The sequence below is a fragment of the Diospyros lotus genome, chromosome 3 (assembly GCF_014633365.1).
Source record: "Diospyros lotus cultivar Yz01 chromosome 3, ASM1463336v1, whole genome shotgun sequence".
NCBI classification, from domain to species: Eukaryota; Viridiplantae; Streptophyta; class Magnoliopsida; order Ericales; family Ebenaceae; genus Diospyros; species Diospyros lotus.
In genome coordinates this window covers 31,780,216-31,792,266 of record NC_068340.1, presented here as the reverse complement: position 1 = coordinate 31,792,266, position 12,051 = coordinate 31,780,216, and the positions used below count along the sequence as shown (strand labels likewise).

The following is a 12,051-nucleotide window of genomic DNA, read 5'->3' as shown; positions in this document are numbered from 1 at the left end:
GCCACGCTTCGCGACGCTGTTGTCCGATCGCTTCTTGTCGTCTAAGGCCACTGTTGCAAGCTACTGAATCCCACACCCGCAGGAAAATTATATGCTAGGTTGGGTCCATGGCCCCACCCGCCAGTGGACCTGGCCAATCATAACTTGCCACCAAGCTCTCGTAGTCTTTCCCTCTGGCAGAATTTAAGAACTCTCAAGTAAAATTTTATATAGGGCTTTTATATTTAAAAATAAAATTATATATAATAAATATAAATAAAAAATTATTATATAAAAATATTTAAAATTATCACAATAATAATTTAAAATTTATAATATTTTACTTTAAATTTACTTTTTTAACACTTTTAAATAAAAAAATTAATAACTAAAATATTACAATTAATTTATTACAATATATATTTTTCAATAGACATCATTATCAAAAAAAACAACATAAACATTTTGTATCAAAAATTTTATATTCTTGCTCATTTTTATTTTCAGACACTTCTAATTCACATTGTCCCAACCACAATAATGTTACGTCTTTATTCATCAGTGAGTAGACCTCCCTAAAATTATCACACAAAAAAAATTAAAATTAATTGAATCTAAAATTGGCCCTAGACATCCTCTCGCAACTATTTCATTTTACATTATCAATTGATTTAACTTTTCAAACTCAAATCAATCTCCCCTTTGATCCCCTCTGGTCTTCCTCTCCATCCTCCTCAATGTTTTAACCATCGTCACTGGCATTTATCTACGCATTTATCTCAATTCAACCGATCTGACAATTACATATTCTCTTCAACAATTTCATTTTCTTCTTTATCATCCCATTGTCCGACTTAAAAGAGGAACAATTTTTAATTTTTTTATCATCAAATTATTAATTAATTTTATGTATATATTTCATTATTTATAATCCTTATGTTATTAATGAATCCACACTAATTAATTTATTATGTTCTTTAATTTTTTTTATTTTTACAACGATATTCTTCTGTTAATTTGTTTTGTAAATTTCAATGCAAATATCAAATATAATCAAATTTTATTATTCATCAATTACATTTGAATATTTTTAAATTTGATATTGTATTAATTTTCATATTTTAATTAATTTATTATGTCTATTGCAAAATATTTATCTAAAAATAAAAAAAAAACAAATAAAAAGCTCAGGACGTTAGACAGATTTGTCACTAGGAACATTAATAATAATACAATAAAAAATAAAGAGTGATAATTTGATAGATAAAAAGGTTCAAAATAACATACGGAAACAACATGAATTAGGAGATGTCAAAAATAAAAATGAACAAAAATATAAAAAATTTGATACAGAATGCTTAGGTTGCTCTTTGACAATAATGCTTATTAAAAAACATATATTGAAATAAATTAATTATAATAATTTAATTATAAATTTTTTATCTAAAAATACTAAAAAAATAAATTTAAAATAAAATATTATGAATTTTAAACTATTATTGTGATAACTTTAAATATTTTTATATAATAAAAAAATAATTCATATTTATTACGTGTAATTTTATTTTTAAATATAAAAGAAGCTAATATAAAGCTTCATTCAGGACCCCTAAACTCTAAGGGCTAGTTCTCACATTCTAATAAGAATACGAAAAATTCATCCATGATAATCTAAGAGTAACTCCAAGAAGGAGTATTAATTCCATAATTGTCGAAATGACACTTCAAATTCAAAATTTTCCACTCTAACAAAGGTGGAAAATGGGATTGCAAAATAACAATAATCTTTTTGCAATACTATTTTTCCAACCTCTAAAGAGAAAATGAGAAAGGTGTCATTTTCCTGAAATAGAAAATTTCCACCCTAATGGGAGTGACATATGAGTTCGCAAAATGACAACAATTCTTTTGCAGTGTCATTTTTTCAAGAGAGAAAAATTGAGGTTGCCTTTGCCAACGATAAAAATACAACGGCTATATTTGACATTCTATATATACATATATTTACCTGAAACAAGGAAGGAGAGACAGAGCGAGAAAGAACCTAAGGCAGCAATCGACCAGTGAGGGACGAAGGGAAACAGAAGGCATCGAGGCAGCGAGCGATGGAGCCAGAAGAATCACAGACGAGAACGAGCAACGACGAACGACCAAGCGAAAAGAAAACAAGAGAGAGGTGACAACCAATGAGGACCAATCGCAAGGGCGAGGAGGGGCAAGCCATGGAGGGGTAGAGAAGGCAAGATAAGTGCAGAAAAAGAAAGCTTATGGAGTATGTATTATATATAGATAAATATTTTTATTTTAGTTAATCAATTATTAATTATATATAGATAAATATTTTTATTTTAGTTAATTATTAGAATTTAAATTGATTATTTTAGGTTAGAATTGTCAAATACCAACATAAGTAAAAAACGAGCGTAACAAAAATGAGAATACTAAGATGGATGTGCGGCCATACAAGAAAAGATAAAATTAGAAATAAGATTATTCGTAATATGATAGGAGTAATGCCAATCGAGAAGAAGATGAGAGAGGCTAGACTAAAATGGTTTGGTCATGTGAGAAAAACACTAAGAGACTCTCATGTGAGAAGAGTTAGTTAAAACAAGAGTAAGGCAAACCTAAGAAAACTTTGAGAAAGACATTAAAATTTGATATGAAATATATGAGCCTAAATGAAGATATGAAAAAAGATAGAAATACATAGAAGTCTAGAATTCATATAGCAGACCCCACATAGTGGGATAAAGATTGGATATGTTGTTATTGTTGTTGTATTTTAGGTTAAAATTATATATTTTGATTTTAATTATATTTTTTAATAAAAAAAATAAAATACTAAAATAACACTACAACTTGCCATTGGAGTATATGTAATTAAGAGGTTTTGGAGTGCTAAATTATTAATTTGGAACCTTAAATAACGTTATGGCACTTTTGAAATCTACATCTGCTCCAATGACAGGTTGTAAGGGTGTCATTTTAATATTTTAGTTAATCAATTATTAATTATATATATATAAATATTTTTATTTTAGTTAATTATATATATATATATAATACTCCAGAACCTTCCTCATTCTTTCCTCTGCACCTCTCTTGCCTCCTGCCCCTCCACGACTCGCCCCCTTGCCCTCACGACTCGCCCTCACTACTTGTCACCGTGCCCTTTCCCTCGTCGGTTGTCGTCTCGCCGATAATCACATCCGCCACGCCTTTTTCTCCCTTGGTCGTTCGTCACTGCCCGCCCTCGTCTTCTTCTCACTCCGTTGCTCGCCTCCTCAGCCTCGCCCTCACTGGCTCCAGCCCTTCGTCACTCACTGGTCGATCACTACGTCCTTGGTCGATTGCTGCCTCTGGTTCTCTCTTGCTCTATCTTGCATCCACTGTTTCAGGTAAATATATGTATATATAGAATGTAAAATATAGCCGTTGGATTATTAATCGTTGACAAATGCAACATCCATTTTTTCTCTCTCCAGAAGTTGTAAAAATGGCACCGCATGAGCATTATTGTCATTTTACAACTCCATATACTACACCCGTTGAAGTAAAAATTTTCTATTTCGAGATGCCATCTCAGCAGTTATGGGGTTAACATCCCGGATGACACTCCTCCTTAGAGTTTAGGGTGACATCCATGTAACTGTCAAAAGACACCCCGAAATACAAAATGTTCACTCCAATGGGAGTGGTATATGAAGTTACAAATTGGCAACTTCCCTCCTCCGATACCATTTTTACAACTCCTAAGAAGAGAAAATAAGAGATTGCATTTGCAACGGTCAAAAATTCAATAGCCATATTTTACATTTTATATATTCTATATATATATATATATACATATACCAAAAACAGGAAAGACGAGATAGAGCAACCTAGAACCAAAGGCAAATCGACCAGTAACGATCAACTGGCGACGGTGAGGGCGAGGGCGAACGGCGATAGAAAAAGGCAAGGACTAGCAACGCCAAGCGAGAAGAACAACAAGGCGAGGATGAGCAACGTCTGCGAGGGCGAGAGAGAGGCAACGACCGATAAGATGACAACTGGCAAAGACGAGGGCGAGGGGAACGAGCCGTGAGGGATAAGAGCAAGAGAGGCACAGAGAAGAACGTTCTGAAAGTGAAGAGATAGAGGGCTGAAGGTATGTATTATATATATATATATATTAATTAATTAATTAATTATAAATATTTAGGAGGTGTTTGGGAGAGTTGCAAAAACAATTTTGTTAGTTAATTGTTAGAATTATATACATTAATTGTTGTTAATTGTTATGTTTTATTTTAGTTAATCAATTATTAATTATATATATAAATGCTCTTATTTTAGTTAATTGTTAGAATTTAAATTGATATTTTTAGGTTAGAATTATATATTTTGATTTTAATTTAAAATAGGTATTTTAGTTAATTGTTAGAATTTATTTTAATTATATTTTTTAATAAAAAATATTAAAATAACACCCCTATTTGAAGCATGCCATTAGAGCATATGTAAACTGCAAAAATGGCATAATTATATTTAATGTTACAAATTGATAATTTAGCACCCAAAATAGCAGCACCCTTTGAGATGCTCTAAGTCTGATAGATCTGCCCATTTGCATTCCATAAATTTTCACACATTTAATATCTAATCCATCGCAGGGAGCCTGGATTATCGTCAAGAAGGGAGCTGCAAATGGCTTTCATGTCCTAGAAAAGGAAAAATATTAACCTAAGAAGATGAATGCACTATCTAAAAGAGAGCAATACCACAAAATTGTAGTTGGTCGGGTTATAAATATAAACGCCGATTCAAAAATAAACCAATGCAAAGAGTTATTCCTGTTAGACTTACCTGGGCCTTCAATCGATGACGTTGTGTTTGAGCTCCTGAGATATCAATGGTGTTGTAAAATAACTAAACAAGAAAACTATACTAAAAGTATATATTTTAAGTAACATCAAAACACTCATGTTTTACCAAAGGGCGTCGCGGCTTGTCGGAGCAAGAGTGTGGCCGGTGTTAGCTCCCGACGTGAGCTCGCAGCGGCACCACTGGTTTGTCAGAAACAGGGAGATCGGGACAGGGGCAGAGACTGAGGGAAACAGAGAGATCAGAGGGAGTCAGATCTGAACCGTCAAGCAGCAGTGGCCTTGCGGTGTCGATCGAAAAAAGGGCATCGGTGGCCACTTGAGGTGAATCCAGCAACCCTCCATGCCACAGAGAGATGGAGAGACAACGGTGGAGCTTGGAGGCGGTGGCTATGGCGATATCGGGAGAAGAACGGTGGCGCTACGGCTCGCGGTCGGGGAAGGGGTCTCGGGGAAGCCGGAGACAGAAGGTGACCACTGGTGGCTTGTCGGTGTGGCCGATCTCGGCGAGTGGCGGAAGGAGAATGGCAGTGGTGGCTTCGGGACGGAGACGATACAGAGAAGGGGGGAGACGTGGAAGGCATGGTGGCCGCCGGCGTTGTGAAAACGCAAAGTAGGGAGGGAGGGAGAGAGAGCCGCTGGGGGGCTGGGTTTTGTGGTTTGTCATACCCAGCAAAGCCCAAGGGCCAGGGTCGGATCACGGACGGGAGCGGGTAAAGCCACCCGATGACCAGCCCGGTTTCTCTTAGAGAGTGAATTCATCTTCGTAGGTTAAATTTTTGCGGTGGAGTGGCGAAAACATCGTCGGAGTCGAGGGAGAGATCCAATGCATTAAGGGAAAATGAAAAGGAAAAAAAAATGATGGCGGTGGACGATGGCAATCGAATGCTGCAGGTGGTAAACGCCGACGGTGCATAGAGAGGAATCAGGATAACAGGCAGAGAGAAATGAAAAGGCAGCGCTGCACGAGGCAAAGATGGAAGGGATATGTTGAAACCCTAATCGCCTCATTGCAACCCTTTTATACTTAAGAATTTATAGTATTATGTAAAGATAAATTCATCATGCCCCTCCTTAATTTTGGTTCTTTGACTTGAATACTTTTTAATTTTAAATTATTTTTAATTAATCATGTGACTTTCTTAAAATACAAAAATTTAAAGGTGTCACAACTAATTCAAGAAGAAGTATCATAGTTAATTTTGACTGATTAATTATCACTCTACTTCAAAGAATATGTAATATTATTATTATTTAGTTTTTTTTTTTTTTTTTAAAGTAACATTAAGTTTCAGCGCTCTTAATATTTATTTGAATCAAATTACGGAAAGCACACCGCAAAACATTGTATCCAGTCTAACTTAGTACTGCTATATTATTATAAATAAAATAAAAACCTAAAGAAATTAATAACACCGAACACTGTCTTATTCGACCTAAACAAAGGTCCAATGAGCAGGACAAGAAAACAGTAATAACTAGTAAGCGAAAACAAGTGTCGATTGAATTCTAGTTAATAAGCGAAGCCTTTCCGCTTAAACTGCAAGGCATAGTCATAGATCATGTTTGGATGAGGCAGAGAGCTTGAGACGCTGTGTCTCTGGAGGCACCTCTTAACCCAGTCGACGATCTTGGGGCACTCAGCCTCGATGCTGAAACGCGCGAAGGTTTCAAAGGTGTAGAACCAGCACGAAAGGGGAACCAGAACCACATCCACCAGCCCCATGGCGTCTCCCCCGAAGAAAGGCTTGTCTCCGAGCTCTGCTTCCATTCTCTTCAAGCATTCTACCAACTCCTCTCTCAATTCCTCTTGCTCTTCTCCCTTCGCCTTCCACACCTTCTTCCCGGCATCGTAAACCTGCATTGAATAAAACAAATTTCCAAGTGTTTAATTTGCACGCGTTTGTATATATCTACTGTGTTAGTAAAACTAAAATATTGTAGAATTAATCCAGTAAACATTTCTGTGCCTTCTTGTCGACGAAGTCGGCCCAAAACCTGGCCTGTGACCGCTGGTATGGATCAGAGGGCAGAAGAGGGGATTTTTCACTCCACGCCTCGTCAATGTACTCGAGGATGACGAGAGATTCACAGATGGGTTTGCCGCTGTGAATCAAAACCGGGATGGTTTTGTGAACTGGGTTCGTCTCCAAGAGCAGAGCGCTCTTGTCACTCAAGTTCTCCGCCTTGGCCTCGAATTTGATTCCCTTCTCAGCCAACGCTATCTTCACTCTCATCGCATAAGAGCTCGGCCAGAAATCCAGCAGAACCACGCTTTCTTCCATTTTCTCACTAATTTTCTGCCTGGCTTCTCGAGAAGATTCCAAGAAAGCTATCAGTTGCTTAGTGCTGTGAGAATTAATAAAGTAGATTTCAGTTAGTATTTATACTTGCTGATTAATTAATTATAAGCACATTGTTGTCATTGCTTGCGTGCGTTTCAGCTATATATATATATATGTGTGTGCTTTTTCTGGACGCTGTAACAAAGATCGATGCTCTCCTTGGAGTTCTTCGCTTCTTTCCCAAGAAATAAAGCCATAAATGGTCCAAAGTCTACAACTTGTAGTTTTGTTTTAATGCCCCAGGGTTGGAGACTGAATCGACCACACTATAACTTATTCTATTATGAATAGTCTGGGAATCTGTCGTTTCACACTCAATTTTTAATTTCAAAATCATTTGCATCGATGTTTTAAGTTTTGTCGCTATTTTGTTTGGTCAAAAAAATTATCTCAAACTAAATTATCTTGAACTAATATATTCAATTTTCTTCTCTTGTTTATTCTTAATTCAACATAAGGCTAAAGTTTTTTTTAATAAGAGTTAATAATAAATATAGCGATAAGATAAAGTTTTCTTAGTGTCGTGATTATCTCCATTGTATTATTCAATATAACTTCTATAATTTAAGTTTTAAATAATTTGAATCTAAATCAAATTTCATCTATCTAACAAAATTTAGATTCAATAATAAAATATTTAATTTAGATTTGCTTGAAATCTTATGTATATGAATGTCATGGATTGAATTTCATATATTCATGGTACAATATAGATCTATACTTTACTCACACTTTTTATTCTTTTATTTTTTAAAAAAGTGTACAACAATTCGATTTGAATAAGAATAATAATTTCAGTTGAATTTTTTGACCAACTTGTAAGTGGGGAAATGCTCATTTAGTCCATACTTTGGGGGAGAGATTCCATATTGCACCCGATCCACTCATGAACAGGCTTAGTAAGGGCAAGCCACATGTATCGTATTGGCCAATAAGAACATGTCATATCATTATCTCTGTCACACTCCACCTCTCTCTATCTCTATTATATTTCTTATTTCTCTGATTACGCCATCATACACATAGTCATCTTTATTGAGCTTCACCTCCTCTAGCCTCCATCGTGCTCTACTTCTCTCAGTCTCCACTTGCATTATACTCGATCACCGTGTGTGCCTGCATCGTTGTCGCCGTTCAAGCTTGCATCACTGTCACTATCTTGATCTCGCTTAGCCTCTTGTCGTTCGTCATCTAACTCTCTTCCAACTTTCTCATTCTATATTATTCACTATCCTCGAGATTGTAATTTACTATAATATTTTTATGTTTTTTTATTGGATTCGTTTTTGAATTGATGATTATTTTTTGTTTTTGAGCTTTTTTATCAGGTTTGTTTATAAATTGATGATTCTTGAAAATAAATTTCTTGAAAAAAAATTGATGTTATTATTATTGTTGTCTGTTGCTGATCTAGTGATCTCCATTGTTGCTTTTTGATTTGTGATACTTTTGATATTGTTACTGTTTCCTTTTTCAGCAACATTTTCAGTTAATAGCCCCAAACAACATGAAACACATTTGAAATTTTTTTTTACAAAAAAAAAAAAAAAAAAAACTATTTTCTCTCATAAAAACATTTTCATCTAAACAAACAGATCCAAAGTTTTCTTAACAATAACACAAGACAGATTATCTAAAAACATTAAACATGTGACGATTTAACAGCTAAAGGACACTGTTTTATTTCCATTTCCCTATCACACTTGAGCTTCTTTCACTGCATAGACACTCGGCCCCCCACTCCATGATCTATTCCAAGCCTCCCAAAAGCTGCAAAGCAAAGCCATAGACCTCATGGGGGTCAGAGAGAGACTTGGAAACAGTTTCTCTGTGCATGCATCTCTTAGCCCATGCCACGAGCCTAGGGCACTCGGCCTCCACGCTGAAATTCCCAAAGCTTTCGTATGTGTAGAACCAGCTAAAATAGGGTACAAGTGCCACGTCCATAAATCCAAAGGACTCCCCCGCAAAGTAAAGCTTGTCTCCTAGCTCCCTCTGCAAAGTCTTTCAAGCATTCTTTGAATTCCTTCTTTGCTTTCTCTTGCTCTTCTCCCCTTTCCATCAATATTCTCTTCCCACTGCTGTATATCTGCATTGCCCAGAAGGGGTGTTAGGGGTTGTATTCGTTCCGGTTTTATATAAATTCAAACTTCAACTCTGAATTAATTATACTGAGTCTGAAATTTTAACTTTAACACAAACAAAACCCACCCACCCAAACCCAATTAAATTTAGGTTAGGTTAGATGGGATTGGACCCTGATTTTAAAGTTCATACAATTACATCAAATTTTATAATTCAAAACTTATGACAAATCAAAATATTAAAATTTATATTAAGACCTATTTTAATATTAAGTCTGAAAAAATAGCATTGATCAACAAATTCAAAACATAGGACAACATAACAATTCTGTTAGATCAAATTGGTTCTTGAGTGTAGCTCGGACACATACCCAACAAGAAAGGTAAGTCAAAGACTCGAAGCCTAGAAGAAGAAGAAGATCTACCACTTTTTTGATAGTTTATTAATTGATATTTAATTATGCACAAAAGCAAAAGAGATTAATTAGCGGTACCTTCTTATCAGCATAATCGACCCAAAACCTGGTCTGTGAACGCTGGTATGGATCAGAGGGAAGAAGAGGAGATTTGTGAGTCCAAACCTCATCAACGTACTCAAGGATAAGGAGGGATTCACAGATTGGTTTGCCATTGTGAATCAAAACTGGAACCATCTTGTGAAGTGGATTCATCTCCAGAAGTAAAGGGCTCTTGTCTTTCAAGCTTTCTTCCTTCAACTCATACTTCAACCCCTTCTCAGCCAAGGCGATTCTCACCCTCATCCCGAAAGTGCTCGGCCAGAAGTCTAGCAGAACCAGGCTTTCTTCCATTTTCCCGAAAAGTTGTTGGGCTCTTGGGGAAATGGAATGTGAAGAGAGGCAATGGAGAGTTATGAGAAAATGGGACAGCCTATCTGCTGAATAATATTATGAGTTGTGACCGGTGTTATTAATTATATGATTTTTTTTATCGGAGAAAGTTAAAAAAATTATGTGTAATTATTTTTTCTACTTAATAATTCTTCTTCCAATAAAAATATGACACATAATTCTTTAACATACTCACAAATTATTTAGACGCGATGGAATAATGCAAAATTTAATGCATCTTCCTATGACTCTTTCCCACGAAGCCATATTCTCTTACATGTTGTAAGTCATTATGAGGCACTAAAATATGGTTAATGTCCATCTTTCACTTTCCAAATAATTTCTTCGACTTTCACTTCTTCTACATTAAACAAAACACAAGGAGCATCGTTATCACTTTCCAAACACACAGCTTTTTTCCATCTTTATCACTTTCCAAATAATTTTTCATTCTTAAAATATTCATAAACACTACGATTTATTTGAATGCTGCTCCAATAATTCTGTAAATATGAGACTCAATATTAAACACAAATCTTAAGAAACGTGATTAAAAATGACAATCTAGTTGACCTTATCGATGGGAGAGTCAAAAACATCCAAACAATTTTATATTTCTCCAATTCAAGACTTCTCAATCCAAAGTCTCCAAGTTGTAGTCTTGTTTTAATCCCCCAGGTTGGAGACTGAATCGACCACGCTATAATTTATTTTATAGTGAATAGGTTGGGAATCTCTCGCTCCACACTCAATTTTTAATTTCAAAATCATTTGCATCAATGCTGAAGTTTTGTCGCTATTTTGTTTGGTCAAAAAAATTATCTCAAATTAAATTATCTTGAATTAAATATATTCAATCTTCCCATCTTGTTTGTCCATTCTTAACGATAAATCTATTTGGATAGAATCTATCCGGATAGAAAGGTATTTAATACTTGTTGTATATTATTTTAATTATATTAAATAAAACAAAAAGACAATTTTAACCTTATAAAAATTTCAAATCTTCACTCGTATGCTTTCCTACTAAAACTCTCATCTAAAATTACTGTTCAACACATTAAAGCTACACATTTCCAAAGTAAAAAAAATTAGTTATAAAAATGAATAATGATAGTCATGATACTTAGGTGACAGCACACTATTGGCTATAATCAATGTATTATCTTTGCATTCTCTTTCTATTTCATTTCATTCATGGATTATTTTACTTTGTCCGAATTAATTGACGCACAAAATGACTAAAGGCGTCAAATGATAAAAATATCATTATCTTAAAATTGTCACCTTACCTCAAACTAAACGGGTGAATTTTATCTGTGTTGAAATTCGCCCATACTAAACGGACTACATACTGCATCTAAGATGCAGTCCGCCAGCATGCAGTCCACTGGAACTGCTGCAGTCCCAATGGACTGCATGCATCTAAGAGAGAGTAATTGTAACAAAACTTGTCTCATCAGCAGAACATACCACGGCAATGCTATTTCTCTCACTCTTGGCCTTCCTCACACTCGCAGTGATCAAAACTTGTCTCATCAGCAGAACTATTTCTCCAGCCGGAATGTCCAGTTGGGAAGCAGACTAGCTACGTGGAAAAATAAAGAAAACGAAATTGAGGTGGAAAAATAAATGAAGGCTAAAAGTCTAGCTACGTGGCGTTACAATTACTTTATTAATTTGATGGGAGCCTTCCTAATCACTACAGTCGATGAAGAAAAAATTAAATGTTGCAACAAACATCAAATTAAGCTGCTCAAATTAGAAAAAATATATATAGGGCCCGCTAGCTCGCTTCATTTAAGATGCAGGTTGCATCTAAGATGGAGTCCGCCAGAAATTGGGTCTTACCTGAATTGTTGGGTGGGCTTCATCACTGATATTTTTGTCATTTGATATCTTTAGTGATCTCGTGCGTCAATTAATT

At 35.1% G+C, this 12,051-nt stretch overlaps 2 protein-coding genes and 1 long non-coding RNA gene across 4 annotated transcripts; all 3 read right to left on the bottom strand.

Moving 5' to 3' along the window:
- Positions 1-4,546: 4,546 nt before the first annotated feature.
- Positions 4,547-5,838, bottom strand: LOC127798461 (uncharacterized). 2 transcript variants are annotated; one of them, XR_008022398.1, is made up of 3 exons: positions 4,957-5,838; positions 4,831-4,865; positions 4,547-4,685 (listed from the first exon to the last, which is right to left on the bottom strand). It is a non-coding gene; the product is annotated as an uncharacterized LOC127798461 (long non-coding RNA). The 2 variants fall into 2 exon arrangements; XR_008022397.1 differs by having other exon boundaries at positions 4,547-4,865.
- A 354-nt stretch (positions 5,839-6,192) lies between these two features.
- LOC127796586 (probable glutathione S-transferase parA) lies at positions 6,193-7,210 on the bottom strand. Its single transcript, XM_052328781.1, has 2 exons — positions 6,818-7,210; positions 6,193-6,705 (listed from the first exon to the last, which is right to left on the bottom strand). Exons 1-2 carry the CDS (start codon positions 7,130-7,132, stop codon positions 6,361-6,363), a joined length of 660 nt encoding a protein of 219 aa, XP_052184741.1. The 5' UTR covers positions 7,133-7,210; the 3' UTR covers positions 6,193-6,360.
- Positions 7,211-8,695: 1,485 nt separating this feature from the next.
- Positions 8,696-10,155, bottom strand: LOC127797873 (probable glutathione S-transferase parA). The gene is given in 3 exon segments (XM_052331057.1): positions 8,696-9,199; positions 9,201-9,281; positions 9,771-10,155. Coding segments are annotated over 3 exon segments (654 nt in total). The 5' UTR covers positions 10,086-10,155; the 3' UTR covers positions 8,696-8,941.
- Between the last annotated feature and the right edge of the window lie 1,896 nt (positions 10,156-12,051).